Source organism: Medicago truncatula, chromosome 3, assembly GCF_003473485.1.
Source record: "Medicago truncatula cultivar Jemalong A17 chromosome 3, MtrunA17r5.0-ANR, whole genome shotgun sequence".
Classification (NCBI taxonomy): Eukaryota; Viridiplantae; Streptophyta; class Magnoliopsida; order Fabales; family Fabaceae; genus Medicago; species Medicago truncatula.
The window spans coordinates 32,605,306-32,629,977 of NC_053044.1; the positions used below are offsets into that span (position 1 = coordinate 32,605,306).

Below are 24,672 nucleotides of genomic sequence, written 5' to 3' on the forward strand. Positions count from 1 at the left end.
CCGTGAACTTAACTCAGTTGGTAGAGATATTGTATATTATATGCAGGGGTCGGGGTTCGAACCCCGGACACCCCATTTCTCCATATTTAATTGTGTAAGTTCTAGCCACTAGACTACTTGACCAAAAAGAAAAAGAATTCTATATTATTATTCGTTTGCACAATTGAGACAGGGACTCGAATAAAAGAAAAATGGAAAACAAATTTAGTGACTAAAAAATATATGGAAAAATTAATAGAAAAAAACACCTTATGTATCCAAAATTTAGTACACCACTCATTTTTAATTATTTGATGTTGTTGTGAATTCGAATAAATAATCACACCAATAAAATTTTGATGTGTGGACTACAGTGGCGGAGCCACATATAACACTCTGTGGGCTTGTGCCCCCACAAAGTTTTCAATAGCATCCTGACTCCATGCATATATACACTAATAATATAACTAAGGGTCTTGTTAACGAGTGTTCCAGGGGCACTTTTTAAGCATTCCAAAAGAAGAAATGATTCCATAAAAAAAGTCAAAAATTTCAATTTTCAATTCATTGATTACATTAATTTTAAAAAAAAAAATTACCTTTTAAAAGTCTTAAAGAGTACTCGGGGACACTCGTTAACATTTCCCTATAACTAATAGATACCATGTCCAATTACATTAATTAATGGTGAAGTCATTAGAATGACTTTTCTGGTGAAGTTAACACTATAACATAAAAAATGTCGTGAGTAACACCCCACTGTTTGTACAGTGACATCTAAAGTTCAGTCCCCTTAGTATCATCAATTCATCATATTAACAAGAATACACTTAATTTAATTTTATCGTGCCTTATTTTAAGTGTAACACCCCACAAAGTGTAACTTTCACATGATATCAGCAACTCTGTTTGCATGTTAAAGATGCTAACGATAAAATAGTACCTTTAAGTCCAAGATGTTGCAAGCATTACTAGATGAATTACCATTGATCATTAATCAGCAATCAACAATTTAAAAATGAATCAAACATTAATATTAAAATTAACTTTTTCAAAAAAAGTCAGTTTCATGACTGCACCGTAGAAGCTCCCTAATAAAAAATCATTTGAAGATGTGTTCATAGTTTTGATAAATTTCAAATATTTTAGTGAAAACATATCACATATTTAGAGATCAAAATGACTATTCTAAATCGGTATCGATCTCTAAATTAGTATTGTACATCGACGTTTAAATTGTTTAAGATAATCCTGCTAAAAATTAAAATAAGGTTTCCAAATTATTTAAGATGACCATGTTACAAATTTATACATACATTGCCTCCACTATTCAACATTTCTGGCTCCGCCACTGGTGGAGCAAAGGAAGTAGTAATCAATGAGTAGAATAGTCTCAAGCAACAACAACAAACTGAGATAGATCTAACTGTGAAGAAACACCACAAACATATTCAAAGCAAGAAAGAAGAGAAAGAAAACAACACACCAATATTGTTTACCCAGTTCGGTCCAAAATTACCCACTATAGGGAAGAGAGCAGCTCTCCATTCCACTATGATAAAGAGTGATACAAAGAGGTTATAAGAAATTAGCTTAAAAACTCACAAAGAACAAACCCTAATTTCTACTCGTTTTTCAAGTCACCTACACTCATAAATGAATCATAAGAGATAATACTAAAGGAAACTTTTTTATCCTTCAATTAATATAATCTCACCACCCGATGTGTTCACAAAAATGTTTCCCAACCTAAGAAATAAACTCTCACCAAAGACACTCAACCCTAAACTTCCCTCCTTTGGTTTCCCAAGTTTCTTTCTCTAAAAACTCTACCAAAGAATGAAGAATAAAGCCTTAAATAGTGCACAAGGCTCGAGAAAATCGTTCTCCAATACATCGTGCCACAATTTGCAGTTCGTACACAATATGAACTGTTATCCACTAATTGTGCCATGATTTTTTTCCCTTCGAGATACGATAAATTTCGAAACAAAATTGTGCCACGATTTTTGACGATGTTTCAACCTCAATTTTGAGTCAATTTCAACACATGTCAAATACTCGAATAAAACAGGCCAATAATAGCATTTTTAACTGTTTTTTTTTACCTTATGGAACAGAAGTAGATCATTTGAACTTACTTTTTTTACATAAAAATACAAAGCTACACTCATAATGTTCAACATGTTCTTGTAGCAAATCATATTCCTTACCTATATTTATATCTATATATGATATATGCATCTCTAGAGAATAGAAACAAAAACTTTATAAAGGAATGTTTGGGACTTCATTATGTGTCGGTAGCAACAACAAGCTAATGATTAAAGACAATAAGAAATCGAGAGACCACACATTTCCACTTAAAATCTTTAATATTCATTAGATATATTTTGATCGCATTTTATATACATCCAAAATTTAGCTCTAAAAAATAGTGGATGTGAAACTAACAACTCACACTTAAACCAAAAAAAAATAAATGTAAGTTAGAAGAAGCCGTAGGTCAAGAGAATGAAGGGCAAGATTATCCTTAAAAAAAAAAAAGAGAATGAAGGGCAAGTTGGGCAACATACAAAAAGAAATGTGAAAGGGTCGTTTGTTGAGTTAGGAACAGCCGCCAAATTAAGTTATGTTTGTTGGCTAAGGAATTGATTTCCTCATGCACGTCAATGCAGATTCTTAATCCAAAACAAAGTGTGAAATGCATCCATGCATGCATGGCAATGTGGAAGAGACGAAGGAACATACAAGAAGCATAGCATCAATAGAATGTTAATATAAAGTACGTAGAGTTATTATTTAATTTTTTAATTATATTGTAATACTAGAATGTTAATATAAAGTACGTATAGTAATAATCATTAATTCAAGCTTCTAATCAAAGATATCAGGAATCATCCAATTGATCAAAAAAACAAATGAAAAGTAGAATTCAAAGCTAAAAAAGAAAGAAAGAGAGAGGTGGACACATCCTCCAAGTATGCTTTTTTGTTTTTCCAATCTTTCTCTCTCTTTTTGTCCTCTTTATCAAAACCCCAAGCAACCACAACATTCCACTCTCTCCCTCCTCATTGGCCCTCAAACATTCTCTCAGTTTTTCTCTCCCAGTTTCTCCCTTAGGATCTTCTTTCTCTTCAACTAATCAAGGTCTTAATCTCTTTCTCTCTTACCATCAAGTTTAATTAATTTTCTATGTACATAAGGTTCTTAATTTTGGCTTGTTTTTTGTGGCAGGGTTTGATTTTAGGCCTTGTGGCCCAGTATTTTTCCGGCTGTAACGAGGAAGCTCTATAGCTTCTTGTAGATATACATTTTTATACTCTTGTTATCAATTTATTCAAATAAAGAGGGGGTGCATATATAAATCTAGTGAGTTAGATTATAATATATTTCATATGGCACCTGTTTCATTGCCTCCTGGTTTTAGGTTCCACCCCACAGATGAAGAACTTGTTTCTTATTACCTCAAAAGAAAGATTAATGGCCGTAGGATTGAGTTGGAGATCATCCCTGAAGTTGATCTCTACAAGTGTGAACCATGGGACTTGCCAGGTATAATATTACACTCAAACATGTATATGACATGAGTTTAATTTTTATATACATTTTCAAACAATCACAATCATTTTTATCTGTGACTTTTATAAGTTAGGATTAAAATCAAGTATTTTGAATGATTTATAAAAAGTGACATTGTGTGACATATCTTTCATCAATACATGCACAGAAAAGATAGAGGTTTCAAAATTCATTTTTGACCTTTGTTTTGAACATTGACTAAAGAAAATTACATAACAATAAGAGGCCTTGAGGTTAAAAGATCGACCTCTTATTTTGTTCTGATTGACAAAATCATTATTGGTTAATGTAGCTTGCAATATTCAGAAGTGCTTTTAACAATCAAAACAAATTAAAAGAATCTTAAAAAAGTGGAGGCACGTTTCTTTAGACACGATTTTGCTTCTAATCATCTTTATTCTACAATATACGAAACACATGCTTGCTTTATTGGTCAAGTATATTTTTTTTCTTCCACTTTGGCATAAAATATTTAAGGGTGTACTTAACGTTGTAGGGAGAATGGTCCTTCAAAATAGGGTTACTGTTGTGAACGTCAAGGTACATAGTAATGAGGAAATAGTTGGATTCCCAACTCAAAAACAGTCAACAAAAGGAAAGGATCACATATTAAAGAAGATTTCTTAATTTTCAGTCTTTCAAAACATGCAAATATATAACTAGGTCGAGGTGTTTCTAAAAAGTGTTATAATTTTAACATATTGTTATTATTATGACATGATTATAGGGAAGTCATTGCTACCGGGAAAAGATTTGGAATGGTATTTTTTCAGCCCAAGAGATAGGAAGTATCCAAATGGATCAAGAACCAATAGAGCAACAAAATCTGGATATTGGAAGGCAACGGGGAAAGATCGCAAGGTGAATGCTCAGACTCGCGCCGTTGGAATGAAGAAAACCCTAGTTTACTATAGAGGAAGAGCACCACATGGATCTCGCACTGGTTGGGTTATGCATGAGTATCGTCTTGATGAAAGAGAATGTGACAATCCTTCTTCTGGCTTGCAGGTTTGAACTACGAACCTTTTTATTACTAACTAGTATATGGTTGTTTAATATGGACCGGTCCATCGATAGACTATTATTTTTAGTAAATTTAATGAAAGAGAAATTTTTATCGATCCATCGATAGAGAATAAAATGTTTGATTGAAAAAAATTTTGATTTCAGGATGCATATGCTCTTTGCCGTATATTCAAGAAGAGTACAGTGATTGCTCCAAAAATTGGGGAGCAATATGTTAATAATGTTGCCAGGCATGCAAATCATATTACAAGTGATCAATCATCAAGCATTGAGTTGTACTCTGAAGGAAGAGATGAAGTTATAGGGACCTCAAATTATTTGATGCCATGGGATCCAAGCACATCCCAAAACAATGGGACTAATACTCTAAATAACAATGGTGGGAATATCACAAGGGATGATGGGATTTGGACACAGTTCTTATCAGAAGACTTGCTCAGTCTTCCAATATCTTCATCATTTCCCAATTATGGATCCACACCTAATTACCCTCCATCCAAGGTACTACTAGTTAATTTCTCTTGCACCAAAACTTAATTAAATACAGTTTTTTTGGTGAAAAAAAATCACTTTAATTTTATGAGTTTTTAAAAAATTGTCTTAATTATTTTCAGGTGGATATAGCACTAGAGTGTGCAAGGATGCAACATAGGTTTTCTTTGCCTCCCTTGGAGGTGGAAGATTTCCCTCAAGTTGGTATGAATTCTGAGCTGAAGATGACACAATTAGTCTCAGGTTCCATGAGTGGAACTAGAAATGAAACAGATATCTTGCAGGAAATTCTATCTGTAGCTCAAGCTTCTCAAGAATTGATAAACCAATCAAACTACTCACATGCATTTGGTGGCAATGAAAATTATGCTGCTGATCATGAAAATGATTTTACTTTTATGGTTGGAAATAATTACAATCATGTGACTGATCATATGAATTCCATGAGATATATTGATGACAAAGCATGGGAAGATCCAAACACAAGATCAATTGAAATTGGGGATCTTGATAATGAATTCAAGGCTGAAAGGATGGTAGAGAATTTAAGATGGGTTGGAATGTCAAGCAATGATTTAGAGAAGGTATGCTAGCTATATTGCTAATATTTAAATTTAAAGTGCCATCTAAGTCTTAATTTAAGAATAAGATCTTATATATCAATCATAAAAATCCATCATAGGCTATCTTTTGGTATATTAGAAAGTCCCAAAAATGGATTTTAAAAATGTGACAACTCCAATACCCTAGAATTTTATTAAGTACACTACCTAACATCCAATCATTTGATGTCACATGTACTTTTTAATATTTAATTATTTTCAAGTGAATTTATTTCTTTTTATGAGTATTGGTATCCTTTTTTTTTTTTTTATGAGTATCAAGGAATTCTTCTTTTATAAACTGCTAGCCTAGACCCCTAAAGATATTTAATATTTAATAAATTAACAATGGTTTATATGATTATTTGAATAATTTTACAGAGTTTTATGGAAGAGCATCAAAAGGTTGTTCCAATTGAGGATATTTCAACCTTCAAAACAAACAGGAAAGAGAATGAGGTGCAAGGTATTATTTTTAATTAAAAATTAAATGCATGCTTTATTTTTGTAATTGACCTTGGTCATATGTAACATGTACTCATAACTTTTTTTTAACTATTTATTTTTATAAACTAAATTTACTAACAATAATTTTTGTACTTTACAGTAGAATCTGAGCAACAAAATATCAACAAAGAAATCAATGATGGTAACATTGATAATTTCTCAATGGGGTTTATCAATGATAATGACACTAATGAGAATTTTATAGATGATAGTAACATTGATTATTCAAATTCTACAAGCTATGAAGTTGTTGAGGAAACAACAAAAGTTAGTCATGGAATGTTTGTTGCTACACGCCAAGTAGCAGACACATTCTTTCACCAAATAACACCTTCACAAACAATAAAAGTTCAACTCAATCCAATTCTGGAAAACAAAAAATCTATAGAGAATGCAGAAACAATGATTATACCAAAGAATCAAGGATACTCTCTCTTAAGGAAGTTTAAGGCCAATTTGATGAAGTACATGAAAAATCCATCAAAGATAATAGCAAGTGCAATTGTGTTCATATTTGCACTTTTTTTGGTGCTTTGTGTTTATTTGAAGGAGCAAGTGGAAGATATGAAACCAAAGTCAGAATATGTGAAAAGGAAATATAGCTATGGAGCTAATAGCATGAAGAAAATCATTTGGAATGAGCAAGAGAAAATTTGGTTTGTTGGTATCAAAAGTGGTAAAGGTTTTGAGGTGATCTTGAAGAAGATAGGAATTTTCCTAACTATATCTTTGGCTCTTTGTACCATGTGGGCTAACCATATGATAGTTTGTTATTGAACAATTCCTAATTTTATTTTGCTTTTAGTTTCTAACTTAAGGATTTGATATAGAAAAAACAGTTTAAATTCTCAAATTGGGGTTTTAAAATTATATAGGGGATCGGTGATGCATCCAAATACTTGTATTTCTATTTTTTTTTACTTGGTCACACATATGTTCTTTGATTAAGAATTTGTTACATTCAATATACTAATTATAGAATCCTTTATTGATTATTACCTATAGTTTTTATTTAATCCTAATCCCAATGTTATTCAATCTACTGATGGAGGACATAGTGATGTTCAATTTGTTTCCTCAAAGTTATTGTATTTGATATTCATTTCAAATTAATATGAAAGTTGTGCATACAAAATAGTTTTTTTTTTTCTTCAAGAATGAACCTAAAATATCGTAAGGGCTACTTTTATCCTACAATTTTTTCCTTAAAATTTACACCTCTCCGAATTTACCAATCCAAACTAAGAAAAACACAAGTTTTTTTTTTTTCCTTTCACATCCCGATAAGTAAATTCGTATACAAGGTTTCTAAAAACCAATGGAGGAGAAAGGAAAAAAAAACTCATTGTTGACAAGAAAAGTACATAATAAAAGAGAATTTTAATCGTCCCCTCCCTATGCTTTTCGTGCGCCCTCTAAATTTTTAATATTTTTCATTTGAATTACACAATTTGAAGTGTTTTTTATTTTTTCGATTATCGAAGCCAAAAACTACCAAAACACATAAAACAAAGATTTTTTTTCAATAAATCACATACACTCTACCTCAACAAGACAACAACAAAACAAAACTCATGTGTTTTTATTGGTTTTGCCATATAAAATTTGAATACATATTTAACATCCATATACATTTTCGGTTATGAAGGGGGAGCTTTGGCGCAACGGTAAAAATGTTGTCATGTGGCTCAAAGATCACGGGTACAAGTCTTGAAAACAACCTCTTGTGTAAAAAATAGGATAAGGTTACGTACAATACACCAAATTGTGGGATCCCTTTCCAAATCCTGTGTTATATGCGAGAGTTTTATTGCACTGGGCTGCCCATACGCTTTCGGTCATACAATCTAAATTGTGTCAAAATCCCTTGAGACTATTACGGTGTTGATACATTTCAAAGTTTTCTAAAATTGTAAAAACAACAAAGAATAATTTATAATAAATAATAAACCATATATATAATTACAAAAATTGGACCAACCAAATAACTAAAAAGAATGAATAGTTTAGAATAAATAAGAAACCACATAAAATAAATAGCGCATAGGATTCTTACACCTTCCTCACATATGTGTATGGCCAAATTGTGCGAATATAGGGCCAGGATTGACCGGTCCTTCGGGTCACCAAGATATTACTCTTAAGGTTGTGTCGATGCCTTCTGTTGCTAAGTCTCCTCTTGATGCTCAGCCTCCTACTGTTGGGGCTCTTGTATTAGCTCCAGTGACTCAGCTCAAGTGCTCTAGCTATTAAGATGGTTCGAGCCTATCACGTCTCGCCTTCCTCGCATGCTTCTGCCTAGCCAAGGTAGTCTTGCTCATCATATTACCTCTAAGACGATCGAGGTGTGCGTCCATGTCTAAAATAAATCAAAATGTATAGACAAATCAAATTGATGAAAAAATTCTCAGATAAATAAAAAAATCATCATTCTTGAGCCTATTTCAGATTTTAGAAGCTCAAATGATGAAGATGTTTTGGTTTCTAAAATCTAAACACAACCAGGACTCAGAAAAAAAATACAAATCAAACACTAAATGTTTGAGCAAATATGAATTAACATCTTGTTTAGTTTGGTGGTTGGAAAAGTCTCACAATCATGGATTTGAGCAACCACAAGGGATTTTGACCTAAATTGTGTCAAAATCCCTTCCCTCATTCATAGTTGAGTTTTTTATTTTTTTTTATTTTTTATTTTTAGGTTAGAAAATGTAACTGAAGAAATGAGAGAAGGAGATTGGACAAGTATTTTATTTCGGCATGGTTTGGATTATATAATTTGAAACGTGTTTTTAAGTTTCAAATTATATAATCCAAACATGGACAAATTGGGAAAAACATGGGACATGTAAGAAAGTTGGGATGTGATAAGAAAGTCTCCAAATAAAAACTCAAAGGATCGACTACAAAAAATACCAATTTTTTGGGTCAACATGCGATATAGTTATGGCACAACCATAATCGAAGCTTGAGGAACTTTATTTATGGCCCCTTCTAATTGCTCAGACCTCCCTTAAATTGCCTAAAATACTCATAGATTACAATATCAGATTCTAACTCTTAGTCGCTGCAGTTTGGGGATTAAAACCCGATCTTCTCAAGGGTTATGCTCCGACCCAAATTGATCTACAACTACAAAAACACCTATACTACTACATTCACATTATAATTCATCAAGAACTAAAAAAAAATCATATTCTTGAACAACACTTACTTGTTAGTAAAATGAAGACAGTGACAACAAATACAATGTCTTCGACTCTGGTTGGATTGAAATCAACGATTGAAGCAAGGATTGTGTTTGTATGTGTCAAAGTGTGAGTTTTTTAGTTTTGTTGCTTCAAAAACGCATATGAGTATATTGATCCCTACAGTTCTATTATTTAGAGTATGATTGGATCTGAGAGGTTCGGTTCGTAACTTCCAAAAATGGTATTTTGGGGCTTTTTGAGGGATATACGAGCAATTGAAGATGCATATAAATCAATTTTCGAAGCTTGAAAGGTGCAATATAAGTTTTGTTTTTTGAATGGCAAATATATATATGTATATAAAGATAAAAGGATAACTGTACAAATACACCAAAAGGTCGTCCGGAGACACCCAACACCAAAACCCCTAGGGTAAACTCCAAGCCCCACAAGCGGGGAAGGAGAAAATGCCCAAAGGCACCACCAAAAAACACCAAGAAAAAAACAGGCACCCAAGCTGCAACCCCGCAACAGGACACGACACAAACTCCAATCCCTGTAAAAAAAAAAAAAAAAAAAAAAGCACAAGGAAAAACCGAGGAAGCCAAGCCAGATAGGTAAAGGGCAACGAACCCCCCCACAACCTCAGGAACAAAACCACCAAAAGGTGCAATATAAGTATATGGCCCAAAACACTCGGTTTACAATAAAATGTGTCAATACAATTTAAAAGTTAATGACAAGTTAAGAAAATGAACTCAAGTGGTTAATGGGTTTTACCAACTTTATCAAGGAGGAATTGCTCCCTTTCCTGTGAGAGTCGGAAGATTAACTCCGCAAAAAAAAAAAAGATTTAATTTCTCTTGGTCGGAAAAGAAATTTAACTTCTCTTTTGCATGCAGGGACAAAACCAAAAATTTAAAGTCAAGGAGACCAAGTACAAAGAATATAATTGGATTATGAATGCAAGCAATACAATTGTTTAAATACAAAAGCAACATAGTTGTTCGTACACCTTAATGTTTGGACAAATGCGGTGGGTTCAAAGAGGCTTTGCCGCGGCGTTTGGCTAGTGTAGCATGCTATAAATTGGGTGATTTAGAATGCAAGGAATGACCAGAATTTTAATAATAAGGTTATGGATGTGGATGAATTGGCCTCTAAGGGTGTGTTTGGTTTGGAAGAGAAGTTGTGAAGAGAGAAATAGGTGAGAGAAAGTATGAGAAGAGAGAAGTATGTGAGAAATGGAGTAGATTTGAGTGGTTGTTTGGTATAAGAGAAAGAGAGAAGAAATAGAGAAGAGAGAAATATTATTTATTTTGAAAAGTACTATAATGCCCCTATGTTGATTAACATTCTCAACCAAATTATTTTAGTATTTTATTTAAATACATTTAATTAATTAATTCTACTACTTATTTTAATTAAATAGAATTTATATCTTTTTAATATAAAAAAAACAATGAAATATATAAACTTTTTTTTAAAATTAGTAGGAGTGTACATTTCTTTTGTCAAAAAAAAAAAAAAAAAAGGACCATACATTTTCAAAATAACAAAATATGTGTATGTAACGTAAAATTTTATAAAATATGAATACATATAAGAAAAAGACTAACGCTGTATTTTTTTTTAAATTCAATTCCGGATTTTTTTGACGAGATAAACAAAATGAAATGAATTGGCAGAAGGGCATAATGGAAAAAACAAAAATATTGCTGCTCTCTTCCATTTCTTCTCACTTGTGGGGAGAAAGAATTTTGTGTGGGACCCATATGTTTTTAATCTCTCTTCTCTATTTCTCTTCACTACCAAACAGGGTAAATTCATTATCTCTCTTTAATTTCTCTATTCCTTCTCTCTCTTCTCTATTTCTACCCAACCAAACACAGTGTAAAGGCCCCTAGTCCCCCGGCCACTGTTTGCATGCTTGACTTGAATGAAATATCACAACAAAAACATTGGAGTTAGCAATGCCAAATGGCCTATGTTTTTTTGGAGTTTCGGTTTGGATTGGTCAGAAAGATCGCAAATAATCTTGTCTTCGCTATAGAGACAAAACTTGGTAAGCACATTACTTCTAAGGTAGTTAACATGGTTTACCAAATAGAGAAAAAGATAATTTGCCCTCTTGCATCTCAATATCATGAGAATGCATTTAGATGAAATACTCATTGGATAAAGTTTCCTCCTGAGTTCTTTAAAGTTAACACAAATAACTCATTCATACATTCATGGCGATGCAACTTGTGGCGGTCTCATAGAAATCATCATGATCATTTGGTGAAGAACTTTTTGGGTAACTTGCAGGAAAACACCTCAATTGCCTAGTTATGTGGTATTTTCTTTGATTGTCAAATGATATATAAATGAAGTAACCATGAAGTTGACTCATGTTATCCTCTAGAAACTGGTTCTCAACTCACTGGGTAAATATGATTCACAATTGGCTTAGTTCTATTCTCCATCTCCAAACTTGTGTTTAGAAGCATGCATAATAAAATCCAACACAAAATAATAGAAATAATTGATTCTAAAGTAACTAATATAGTAAACTTTTAACTAATCATAAACTTGTTAATTAACTAAACACTATTAAACTAAGGGTCAATAAGTGTCTTAAGATCACTTGCTAAGATGGTAAAAACAAAAGTATTAAATTGTAAATATAAAAAACCAACTTTTAAAGTTTTAAGACATTCCTTCAAAAAAAAAGTTTTAAGATATTAAATGCACCATTTTTAAGATAAAATTCTTTTTTAAATTTCTTAACAAGTGTTTTTAAAGCATTTATAAAGGTACTTGTTAGTGTTTCTCAAATTATAATTAGGGTCATGATAAGGACACTTGTTAAATATTTAAAATTAGAAATAATTAATGAGAGTTGGGTTCAAAAAATTTACTTTTTATTATTTCAATGTGTTGAATTCACAAATTAAAAAAAAAATAAAAAAATTAAACTTTTTAACAAATGCGCTTGTAGTATTTCCCATATATAACAATCCACTTCACAAAGATGTTGAACCGACAGTTCAGATAAAAATTATAGATATAATACAAAGTAATCATAAAATATCATAGTAACCATATTAAATAAATCTTTTAAATTTGTTTGATTCTCTCATAACAATGTACTTCTATATAAAATCTAGTTTTTGTTTTCCGGGCTTAACCCCTTATTTTCTTTAATACATGTCAAGGACTCAAGATTCACATGATAGCATTTTTCTGAACATGTCATGACAATTTCTCCATCCCCATTATTTTTTTTGTTAAAAACTTTAGAAAGTATCTAATTTCTTGTGAGTTGTTGGTTGATAAAAAATTTAATATGAAACTGATCAATTAATGGTGGTGTAAGAAAATTGTTAGTGTTGTAATGTAATAAACTGCAAGAAGGAGGTAATATATGATTTTGAATGTGTAGTTGTTGAACTAAGGTGAGTGCACAGCACATGTATGATGAGTAGTGGATCACTCACATTCATCAGGGTATCAAATCACAGAAAATGACAAAAGAAAAAGATGTAACAAATTATGAAATTAATTGGAAAAACATGGATGAAAAAGTAAAAATAAAACATGACAAAATAATGCAAACATAGGTTCACGGGTCACTCACTGTTTCTCTTCTTTGTTAAATTTATCAAATTAAATAATATAAAAAGTATACACTATACACTCCACTAGCTACATGCCAACAATATATTCATACACTCCTTATGATTTCACCTTAGTTTCAATCCATTTATCAGGAAAAAGCTGCACACTGCACCACAAAGAATGCAGATAATTGCTCAAAAAGTTAAATAGCTTTTTAATGTGCCTTAAAATAATTAGCATGAACAAACATAGTGTATATAATTAGCTTCATTGATCACATATTTATTTTTTATATAGAAAGTGGTAACTAACTCATTCAGCTTATGGATTCAGCTCATTGCTCTTGGTTCCAAGCATTATTTTTCTTAGCATTAGTTTGGTTCTTTAATTGTGGAAGTGTTGATGGAGTTAGTACTACAGTGAAAGTGGGAAACTTTTCAAAGGTTGAAGATGCTGTAAATTTTCATATTTACTATGGTCAGACCTTCAAAGTCATTAAGAATGCTGTTGATGGCCAGAGCTACCTTCTTCTCCAGGTACTTTACAAACAACTTAGTTTTTTTTTTTTTTTTTTTAATTATTGCTAAGGTTGCCTTTTATATAGTGACGCCGTCATATATAATTACACTGAATTATATGATTTTCTCAAATAATTAGTGGTGTCAACGTGTCAGTGTCCGTATCCGTGCTTCATGGTGACTGAGTCATGGCTTAATATGATACTACCTTTAGTACTTTACATCAACCCCCATCATGAAAGAATTGATGATATCTTATGTAAATACAAAGAATTTACATTAGAGAAGACTTGATACATTAATATGATCAATCTTTGTAGCTTCCCAATTTGTCTTTCCAAAACATTGATTAGGTACAGTAGCTTCCTTATTAGCAAAGTTATTTGTAATCAAAGATGGGAGAAATCTGGTTCCTCGGAGTGGTAAGGCACTTGGCCACCATAAGTGGTTAGGGTTCGAATCTTGGCTATGAGAAAATTTGGTTTGGAGAGGAGAATCTACATTACGTGGCCAATAAATTCTCCGACAAAGATCTATCACTGCTAAATGGTGGTAGATATGCGTACCTATAACATTGTTGTAAACAATAGGAAAAATTGAAATCAGATCATTTATTAGTATAACAAATAAGAACAATAATATGTAAATGTCTTTCTGTTGTGGATTATATTTATACATAGGAGTTGCATATTTATTTATTTTCCTAATTTTTGACATGTTTGCTAAACTTCTCCTGCTAAGCTGTGTTTGTACCTAACTTATATTTCATCAATGAATTCCTCTCATTGGCAGAATAACTCAAGGATTGCATCAAGGACAAAATATTGCACTTCAAGAATCAAATCATTTGTCATACCATTGTCAAACTTCTCCGCTGATACAGATTCTTTTCCTGGTATTCCATGCATAACCAGTTCAATGTGGCAATGCTAAAACTAATGATTTGGCATTTCAAATTTAGTCATATTTTTGGACCATAAACTTAAGAATGTCTTATTATTTAGCTGCAATTTAATACATTAATTATTTCATTCCCCTCTGTTGTGGCTAATGATTTCTTTTTCCTTGTTTTGTCTCTTGGAATTTGGAACTAAAGTTTCCTTCTTAGAGGTGAGAATCTTCTACTACTGAAAGTTTACATATGTTTAATTTGTAGTTGTGTGCCATGATTACGATAAAAGGGTTTTAGGCCCTGTTTGAATAAACAACTTGATTGAGCACTTATATTATAACGAAAGATATATCAAGCTAACTATATTTATATAAGCTATAAATTTTGTTCATAAGCTGTCCTAGAAAGCTTATGAAAATAAAATGAAAATAGCTTATAGGCATGTTATAAGTTGTTTCTGTAAGCTCTCTCAAACAGTCTCTGAAGTGTTTATGCAAGCTAGTTGAAACAGGTCATTAGTTCCTGCTTTTTATTCTTATATTCTTTCTATTCTTGTTTTGAGCAGCATTTAGGCTTACTGGAGAGCTTGAAAGGCATAACCTCAGACACTGTGACTTCTCCATGTGTGTTGAAATTGTATAAAGGAGGACAGATTGAAAAGTTGAACAAAAGTGATTATCAAATGCTTGCACAATTTTCTGCACACTTCTTTGGTGACACTGATCAACAGCCAGCTTGCAATTTTGCAACTTCAGTTCCTTTTTCGGAGGATACTCCTTTGCAGGTAAGAAACTTAACTTAAGATTACTCTGTAGATAAATTTTCAAAATTCAAAAGGATCAAAACATATGTTCAATCTTAAGTAGTGCATGTAGGCTACCAAAATGTTTCTAGAGCCACTATTCGGCTGTGCTTCAGTTGTTGTGCTTACATGGCATTGTCAAGTCATTAATGTGTAACAAAATGTTTCTAGAATCACTTATTCGGCTGTTTTCATATATGCTATAAGTTCTTTTCATAAGCTATCACAGAGAGTTTATGGACATGTGATGAGTTGTCTCTATAAGCTGTCTCAAATAGTCTCAAACGTACTTACCTATGAAGCACGGACACCTTTTGAATCAGGCATGTCATAGTGTCCAACACTTGTATGGAACTCTTATGACGTGTGTCGGACAACTCAGACAAGTGTCCCGTAAAAAACACATTTTCTTTGTTTTTACACATGTCAGACACATCTACCAGGGTTATAAAGAAGTGTCGGAGCAATAATGATCGATGATGGGGTTAAAGACATTAAATTTGATTACGAAATGTTTAGCTTTTCGATAATAGATTGATGAATGAAGGTGAAAAGTATTGGCGCCGGTGTCCTATGCTTTTGACATTAGTAGTGTTGATGATTCCGTGTTGTACTAGGTGTCTATGTCGAAGATTGTGCTTTGTAGGTACTTATGTCAGTAGATAAAGTCAAATAAGTCAATCGAAACAGGCCTTAAGAACATGTATGGAAGAGTGGTACGATATTTAAGACTCATATTAACTTATATATACTAGTCAATAGAAAAGAGAGTGTTCTACCAGGTTGCGGATTTTCTGTGCTCGGTGTTGAGAAGCATGGTGGAGCCCAAATAAAGGGAAAAATAAATTCAGAGAAATATTCATTTTGGAATTAATTGAATGAAGAAGTTGGTTACAATGAATGTATGATCACTTTATGCAGTGATCCTCAGCTAACTAATATAACCAACAAGCTACTAGTTACATCTAAATTTAGCGTATATTCAACAAATTCTAACAAATCTCAAACCATCTTGAACACTTGGAATTCATAATGATTTGCTGCATTCACTTTGACAGAGAGCTGAATGGATCAAATTCATAGGAGCTTTTGCAAATGTTGAATCTAGAGCCAATCAAGTGTATACTACAGTAAGAAAACCACTCAATCCATGACATAACTATATTACTGCTATATGGAATAATTTTTCAGCCACATTACCCTGTTCTGTATCCTTGTAGTTGAATTTATGTGCTAGTATGTGTAACTTATTCCATTTTGTAATTTAACAAATGCCTTGTTATTGTATAGGTTAAGGAGAACTATTTGTGCTTGGCTGAAATCGCAAAATCTCGAACTTCATTCAAGCCAACTGTAGCTTGGATGAAATATAATAGTGTATGTATCTCCAACAAAAATTAATAATAATAATTTATGGACACAAAATGAGTTGGTATATTGTGTAACTTTAAACAGAAATGTTATCTTTGCAGGGTGTTTGGTCATTTACAAAGGAAGCCTATTATTTGAAGGTATGAAACCCTAGAGCTATCTGTTAGAGAAACATGGCTACTGATATATCATAGTGCATAACTTTCTTTTCTGAAACATGGCTACTGATATATGTTATTTTGGTTTAAAAAAATTGCAAACAGTATGTGGAAGATGCCGGGGGGGAGATTTTGGATGCAAACAAAAACACTTACAATATCTCTGATCCTGATGATTTGGAGGAATTGCATGCCCTCCTATGCGTGAGTTCAAAATTTAGACATTCCATTAAATTGAACATTGAACAACTAATATTATACCACCTATGTATTATATATGACTCGTTGACTAAATCACGCAAAAAAGTTGATAGTAGTATTACATTTTTTTTAACAAATTGGTTTCCTTTGTTTCTATTGAGTAAATATTATTATTTCTCATGTAGACTGTGGAAGTAGTCATTGATGAAACATTAGCTTATGATCCAGTCAACTACACTATGTCAACATTTATCCAAAATCTAAATGTTGAAGATCGTTCTTGTTTTTCCTTTCTTACAAACACAAGCCTATGGAGATATGACAAACGGATTCAAAGTTCGTCTCTTGGTAAGTCTCAACATCCAAGCACACTAGCTCTTTATGATTTTCTAGTGAAATATGCTTGATATTTGTTTCAGACTTTTTACTAAGGAATTTGATGCTTTCATGACCAAGATAAAAGAAAGAATTTCAACAAAGAAAGAATCTTGTGCTACTTGATAACTTGCTTTCCATGTATAATTGTGTGTGTAATTTTCTGCATGTGAAGATTGGTACAATGGAGCAGTTTCCCAACCTCAGTTGGTATTAGCAGATCTTATTGAAGTTTTCTTTCCAACTGGAAATTACACCATGACTTATTTCAGGAACCTTTTTAAGGTATGCTTTCATTGCTAAATACCAAAGGAATTCAAATATTTTTTATTTTTCTTGTATTTCCAACTTCTCAAGTTGTTCATATCATCTTGCAGGGAGAAACACCTATAAATATTGGTCCTGAAATGTGTGACAGGGACACATCCTCAACATTGGATCCTACCATAGTACCATGTGGATGATTTATCTTTCAAGTTCTAAATTAGGTAGATTGTTATTAAAACTATTCTTTTTTTATATTCTTATTTTTGAAATAGGATCTACACTTCTATTTTATTTTTTACGATCGATGAGTTTCTTTAGGTTTATTCGGTAATCTTTAAGTGAAAAGTTTAAGTGAAAAGCCTTCATGATAGTTTGGAGTTCTTTTCATATGATTTGCACTTGGTAGTTGACAGAACAATAGTTTTATTGATAACATAGAAACAGTTGTCATTTTGCAACAAATACACAACTTATTTGTAATGAATTAAATGTGTGAGTAAGATTTTCTTGAATAAATTGTTGCACCGCTGAAAATAAGTTATGTTAACTTGTATACTCGATCTTAACCCTGCGATCTGGACCTTGAACGCCTGCAGTAGCAAAACAATAGGGATAAAAATAAATAATGTAAGCTTGAGAAAAAATTAAAAATAAATAATGTAAGCTTGAGAAAAAATGACAAACTATATTCTAAACTGAAAATTCTTTTCATAACGAGAAAATGTTCTAATCAAACAAATTCGATATCTTAGTAACTTTATTCTGTCAAAATTTCTCGATTGATTGGATGACATACCTGCTTGTTCCTTGTTTTCTGAGACTCTGCTGCTTGGAGTTGGACACTGGTTGTTGAGGTTCATCAATTGGAACAGATATAGTCTTCACCTGTGACATTTACATATAAGAAATTGTACCTATCTCAAATTTTCATCACATATAAGAAAAAATATATTACTTACCAAATTCTTAAACATAAGGTTATAGAACATCCAAATGTATCTTTGCTTTGCCACTTTTGGTTCATTATTCACTGTCCTCCAAAAAGTATAAATGCTTCCCATATTTAGCAACTTCTTTGCATAAATCTTCCATGTATAACTGAAAATAAAAGCCATGCAATCTTGATTCAATGTTGCAAATGTTAAAATAATTATAATTATTCTAATCTAAAGCTAGTAAATTGGTGTTTTTTTTCCTTACCATTCATTAATGCGCTGCAATCCTGCCGCTGAAATCATGTTCCAATGTGCCGAATCCACTTTACATTTTTCAAAGAAATCAGCAATTTTGTTACTTGATTCGTCTCCATTGAGAGGATCAATATGGAAACCAGAAACACCATCAACAATAATTTCTGCTGGACCACCATGGTTAGTAGCAAAAGTTGGCAAACCACAGTTCATTGCTTCAATGACAGTTAGACCAAATGCTTCATACAAAGCAGGCTGCACAAATGCTCCCTTTGTGTCGGCAATAAATCGATAAAGCTCTCCGTTGCGATGTCTATCGGTCTGTGCAACAATCCATCTAAATTGACCCTTCAATTGATACTTTTCAATTAAATCATGCATTTTTCTTATTTCTGCCATCTCTTCCCTGTCTTTTGATTTCAAAGGATCAAAGAAGCCTCCAACTATGACAAGGTTCACCAAGCTTCTCAACCTTTTGTTCTTGCCATACCATTCGACTAAACCGGTTATGTTCTTCACAACATCAAGCCTTGCCATTGAGAAGATTATAGGTTTTCTTCTGTTTTCTAGATATCCACTGCAAGAGAAAATTAATCATTGTGTAAGAATATTGAAATTCTTATCTAAAGTCTTAACATCAACAAAAAAAGAATGGAAACTTTTTCACTTACATATGATCTTTGTTATCAACTTTACTGTATAATAAGTCTTCAATTGCAGGATGAAATTGAATGAGTCTTTTGTCTTTCTCAGTGTAAGGAAAATAGACAGTTTGGTCAGCTCCAGGTGCAGCTATGTTGAACTTAGGATCAAATATATTTATCCCTGAAACAACTCTGCATAGTCCTGGGAGTGTAAATGTTGCATGACTTTCATATTGTCCGGGTTTATCTTTGCTGTAAACATTAATTTTCAGAATTCAGTATATGTTACAATACAATCCTTTCATAGTTTCTTCCATTTTTCAAGTTATCATCAGTGTCGACATGTCAATGACTTGACTTGTCGGTGTGTGTCATGTCCGGTGGCTGTGTCGGTGCTTCATACAAGAAGATTGTATTTTGTTTTTCTTTTAAGACTTAATGATGTGTTTCGTCCTTGCAATTATGCGTCATTTAAAAATTAGTCCCTGTAATCGCTAATTCTGGCAATTTACCCTTGCATTGTCCTTGCATTGTTTAATCATTTAAAATTTCGTCCTTTGACCAACTTAATCACTGTCAAGTCATCAAATTAGCAAAATGGCATGGGAATGGACAAAAATACCCTCGTCTTTATTATGAGAAGAAGATGAAGACAGGGGTAAAAATGTCATTTCACGAATGGATGACGAGGGTATTTTTGTCTATTCCCATGCCATTTTGCTAATGTGATGACGTGGCAGTGATTAAGTTGGTCAAAGGACGAAATTTTAAATGATTAAACAATGCAATGGTAAATTGCCAGGATTAGCGATTACAGTGACTAATTTTTAAATGACGCCTAATTGCAAGGACGAAACACATCATTATGCCTTCTTTTAATTATGAGGACTAACCTTCCAGCAATTTCCTGATATGTGCTGGTTATGATGAAATCTGATGCATTCATTGCAATTGTATCAGCCATAAATTGGCATGAGAAGTGATACTTAGGGTCTAATTCTTTCCACTTGACATCTGAATCTTCATACTTAGTCTTCTCTAAAGCATGTGCTATAGTTCCCTGGTTTTCAAGCAACTTCATTTATTAGTTCATGCATCAAAAAGGGCATCCTTAAGGGTAACAAAAATTGTTGAATAGGAAGTTAAATTTCAATAATAATGAGATCTTAATTATCCTAAGTTTCAATAATAGGATCGTTACCTGAGTTATCCTAAGTTTGCTAGACATAAGAGAAGCTGCCAAATTCCCATCAGTGTAATTTCCTATAATGAGATCTGGTTTTCCTTCCATGAGGTTGAGAATCTTAGTTGTGGCATCCTATAACATGAACGAAGAACTAGTCAAATGGAAAATTCGTAAGAGAAAAATGCTACGATATGCCTCCAACTTATAAACGCATTTTCACGCCATATCTCATCAAATGTAGGATTCTCAACAATTTTATACTAAATATGCATACCTGAGTAAACCTCTCAAGATAAGGATAGATGTCAAAGCGAGAAACCCATTGACGCAGGATTCCTTTATCCGTCTGAAAAGGCACGCGTAGAATTTTCGAGTGCTTGGTATCAATGATTGGTTCCAATTCCTGATTGCATTTGGTTCCTTGAGCATCAGGTATGAGCCTTGTGACCTATCATTGTCAACAACATATACTTGAATATATAATTTTATCCAAAGCAAGTAATTAAATGTAGAAAGGAATCATCATTCTTTTGCATGAAACATACCACAAGAATTTGAGGATTCACTTTTAAGCCTTGCTGCTTAATTCTAAGTAGCATTTCTGCTTCCAAAGCTCTCACTTGATCCAATATGTAAACTACCTATTCAAGATTGTAGAAAAGCAAATGTTATAAAGCTGCCACATTCGTTTAGCATGTGCTTGATTTTTCGGTGACAAAAAATTATTTTGAATGAACTGCATAAGTAAAATTGATTTTGACTAAAAGTGACTTGAATGTAAAGTGATATGTTTGGATGCATTCACTTAAAAGGGGTATCTGGTTAGAATTAATTTCGGAAACATAAACAATTCTACTCGAGAACATGCAACTATGTCAGAATTAATTCTACACATTTGGAATCAATTTTGCCTCCTCTAAAAATGGAACTAAACACACACTTAACAACTCAACTACTCGAGTTTAGAAATGTTACCTGTCCGCCGGTATCTGGCAAGCCAAGAACATCTGCTTGACCAAAATAACCATGAATAGAGAAGATCACAACATTGAATATTGTGGGAACTCTACTGAAAAACTTCTCCATGTTCATTGGGTCTGGAGCTTGGAGTACTTCTGACAAAGTTCTCATTGTATCCTTCACTCTTCCTGCAGTATCTCCCCATCCACTTTCAAAACCCCACTGCTTAAACCTATGAATGAAAAATAGGATTGTATCAGTGAATCACAAATATATATTGTTCCACTTTATGAAGTACAAGATTTACCTTGGTTCAAAATCATCGTAGGGAGTATCCACTGGAAGTGCCGAGAGGAATGCATCAGCCACTGTTAGTGCCATCTGAAGCTTTGCTACTGAGCTCAGGGTATCATTTATCATTAGACTCTGTCAGTTCAAATCACAAAAAGGATGATGAATAACCAAAAGTACATTACAAAGTTACATGTACGTGTACGTCGTGTTTTAAAAATTGGACCGAACTTTTCAGTTCAATCAGTCAAACCAAAAATGTAGTTTGCTTCAACTCTATTTAAAACGTATTGGTAGTCGTCTAGTCGAATCTGATTGAACCAAATTTAACCACGGTTAGTTCAACATATTTTTTTTTCCTTGTATTTATTTATTAGTGATCTAGTTCGACCGTGATTGAACCATAACTCAGAAGTCACTCTAGTTTGATCACCAATTTCCAAAACATTTGTGTGTGAGAAATATTAAAAATGATGTTAGTATTGTATTTACTTCTCCTTGATGATTTAGTGATAACAAGTAGTCCAATATAGGTTGAGTTTTTGCCAATTTGACACTAAATCGTGAAGTTAAGAACTTTGAAACAAAATGGAGTCCATTTCCAATTGAAGAAGGCAATTTTAAGTTAGGAATAGGAAAGTCAAATGCTCCAAAATCTGCTTCAAGTGCATTTTCATCGTTTGCCCTACAACATAAACCCAAGTTAACCATTAAAAATTGTTGGCTAATTAGGGAAAATGGAAGCATGACATGTTGAAAACTTTAAAATGAAAAAGTACTATAACTGAAATGGCATTGTACCATTTTTGGTCGTATATTCTTTCCTTGAATTTGAGGTAATCGGTGGATGTTATAGGTTCAACTGAAAGATTCTCAGAGCTCACTTTTACATATTCCCAAACTCCAGGGTCTGGCCTTACTGCAAAGGCAACATATGGTGGATCAACAATAGCTTCCTGCAAGCATTAAAATCCATATTAATTAATAAGCCTATGAAACAACGACATATAACCCTATACTTCGATAATAATTTAAGAGAATAGATATGATTAAATATAACTACACGTGTTTATCACGTCAGACACCAAATATATCTAAAGCAATATGGTCTTTCCAACTAACTATTTTTCTTAATATCATTTTTTCAAATTTAAATAAATTTAGACGACAAAATATGACAAAAAATAGTGATAGACGGACATACTAGTGTCCGTCTTTCCAGTTGTCCATATAAGGTTAGTAAAATGTAAATTAATTTATAGGAAAAAAAGAAAATGCAAATTGGTTGACAAAATATTAACCTGTGTAAAACTTAATAAGAAACCAAGATTGCCTTCCAATATTTGATTCCTATCATTCTGGTCCTTTATAACTTGCTCCATTTCTTCCATCAAATCATGAACTTTTATGATCCTTCTACCTTTCTCAAGGTACTTGGCAAAACACCTCTTCATATGGTATCTACTCTGCTTCGATGCATCTGGTGATGACATATTGTTATCTGTTATTGAATCTGTGCGCTTCAACCCTGATGCAGAAGCCATGAATTAAATTGAAGATATTGTATATATTTGTTGTTTCTACAAGGAGATATGTCTCAATTTATATGCATGGCTATTTATACTTTGTACATTATGTATGAATTGGGACCCATGCAAAGGTGCAAGAGTGGGAGAAAGAACATTTGCAATGGCCAATGAGTATGAAAATTTCTAAGAGGGAACTATTGGTATCATTCTTTTCTTCTTTGTTTCATTGTGGTGATATATCTATGTTAATGTTCCTGTGGCCCATATATGGGACAGAATATGTGAAGTTGCCATCTTCAAGACATTTGCGTCTGTGTCTTATGTACAAATAATATTGAATATACCTAGTTGTAAAGTTTCATACAAGATTGGTCGTTTTTTCAAAGGATCCATGATCGGTCCTCGGAATTTTTGTCACGGAGTAACAAAATGGATGGATTGGATGATAATGGGTGGATAAAACAATCCATTATCGATCCACTAAAAATTGTTTTAAAAAATTTAAGAATTAGTTACTGATCTGATCACTCTATTTTCACCAATTTGTAGAATTAGTCCCTGTATTTTAAAATTTAATAGTTTTGGTCCTCCTTCGGATTTTTTTAACTAAAAATTAGTGATGCCGCATATTATAAATGATGTGACATATGCATACAAGAATGTTGAATGATTGATATCCATGAAGTTTTAACAAAAAAAAATCTCTAAAACGTCATTTAAAATGTCACATCATCATTTTATCATGAAGTTCGGTTTTCTGTTCAGCTAGCACGCGAGGTTCTTTTGCAGTGGCAGGCAGCACGCATAAATGGCAGCCTGCAATCACAGGTTCAGCAGTCCAACATGCAACACCAGCATTCACAGCAGCAGATGGTACAGGTCTGGCAGCCACCGAACGAAGATTATGTCAAGTGTAACGTTGACGCGGCGCTATTTGGTGAACAAAGGTGCTTTGGAATTGGTATGTTTCTCAGGAATCATCAAGGCCATTTTATTAAAGCATTAACTAAATGGTATGAAGGTACTCCTCCTCCGCACGAAGCTGAAGCTTTGTAGAGATGCTATTAACTACTTGTAGAGATTTGTTACAACACTTTCTAAACGTTAAGATAAGTTTCATCCGGAGACAAGCAAATTATGCCGCCCATAATTTAGCTCGGGCGGCAAAGTTGTATGCCAGTCACCAAATATTCAATTTGATTATACTATTTTAAGAAATGGAATAATATAAGCTTCTTGTGATAAAAAAAAATAATCCAATAAAGCAGGGGCGGTTCCCTTCAATAGGATGGGGTAGCCCTTGCTA

General features: G+C 32.8%; 3 protein-coding genes across 3 annotated transcripts; 2 read left to right on the forward strand and 1 right to left on the reverse strand.

The window, feature by feature from the left end:
- Positions 1-2,916: 2,916 nt before the first annotated feature.
- Positions 2,917-7,157, forward strand: LOC11417948 (NAC domain-containing protein 86). The gene is made up of 7 exons (XM_003600592.4): positions 2,917-3,129; positions 3,217-3,534; positions 4,289-4,569; positions 4,732-5,088; positions 5,202-5,663; positions 6,063-6,147; positions 6,289-7,157. Exons 2-7 carry the CDS (start codon positions 3,378-3,380, stop codon positions 6,963-6,965), a joined length of 2,019 nt encoding a protein of 672 aa, XP_003600640.1. The 5' UTR covers positions 2,917-3,129; positions 3,217-3,377; the 3' UTR covers positions 6,966-7,157.
- A 5,856-nt stretch (positions 7,158-13,013) lies between these two features.
- On the forward strand, positions 13,014-18,078 carry LOC11415829 (uncharacterized). Its single transcript, XM_003600594.4, has 11 exons — positions 13,014-13,518; positions 14,293-14,395; positions 14,597-14,610; positions 14,958-15,176; positions 16,253-16,324; positions 16,485-16,571; positions 16,667-16,705; positions 16,829-16,927; positions 17,110-17,272; positions 17,475-17,584; positions 17,677-18,078. The coding sequence occupies exons 1-11, from the start codon at positions 13,306-13,308 to the stop codon at positions 17,761-17,763; spliced, it is 1,206 nt and encodes a 401-aa protein (XP_003600642.2). The 5' UTR covers positions 13,014-13,305; the 3' UTR covers positions 17,764-18,078.
- Positions 17,973-23,381, reverse strand: LOC11419005 (sucrose synthase 7). The gene is made up of 14 exons (XM_003600595.3): positions 23,139-23,381; positions 22,639-22,793; positions 22,330-22,522; positions 21,854-21,972; positions 21,562-21,778; positions 21,132-21,227; positions 20,861-21,034; positions 20,602-20,718; positions 20,294-20,460; positions 19,428-19,652; positions 18,767-19,333; positions 18,526-18,664; positions 18,363-18,451; positions 17,973-18,156 (listed from the first exon to the last, which is right to left on the reverse strand). Exons 1-14 carry the CDS (start codon positions 23,379-23,381, stop codon positions 18,129-18,131), a joined length of 2,529 nt encoding a protein of 842 aa, XP_003600643.1. The 3' UTR covers positions 17,973-18,128.
- Between the last annotated feature and the right edge of the window lie 1,291 nt (positions 23,382-24,672).

Coding starts and splice junctions, on each gene's coding strand:
- LOC11419005 (XM_003600595.3), bottom strand. CDS start 23,381: ATGGCTTCTGCATCAGGGTTGAAGCGCACAGATTCAATAACAGATAAC. Junction 21,035..21,131: donor TGAATCCTCAAATTCTTGTG/GTATGTTTCATG, acceptor TGACAATGATAG/GTCACAAGGCTCATACCTGA. Junction 20,719..20,860: donor ATCTTGAGAGGTTTACTCAG/GTATGCATATTT, acceptor TTCATGTTATAG/GATGCCACAACTAAGATTCT.
- LOC11417948 (XM_003600592.4), top strand. CDS start 3,378: ATGGCACCTGTTTCATTGCCTCCTGGTTTTAGGTTCCACCCCACAGAT. Junction 3,535..4,288: donor TGAACCATGGGACTTGCCAG/GTATAATATTAC, acceptor ACATGATTATAG/GGAAGTCATTGCTACCGGGA. Junction 4,570..4,731: donor ATCCTTCTTCTGGCTTGCAG/GTTTGAACTACG, acceptor TTTTGATTTCAG/GATGCATATGCTCTTTGCCG.
- LOC11415829 (XM_003600594.4), top strand. CDS start 13,306: ATGGATTCAGCTCATTGCTCTTGGTTCCAAGCATTATTTTTCTTAGCA. Junction 13,519..14,292: donor AGAGCTACCTTCTTCTCCAG/GTACTTTACAAA, acceptor TCTCATTGGCAG/AATAACTCAAGGATTGCATC. Junction 17,273..17,474: donor GATTCAAAGTTCGTCTCTTG/GTAAGTCTCAAC, acceptor CTGCATGTGAAG/ATTGGTACAATGGAGCAGTT.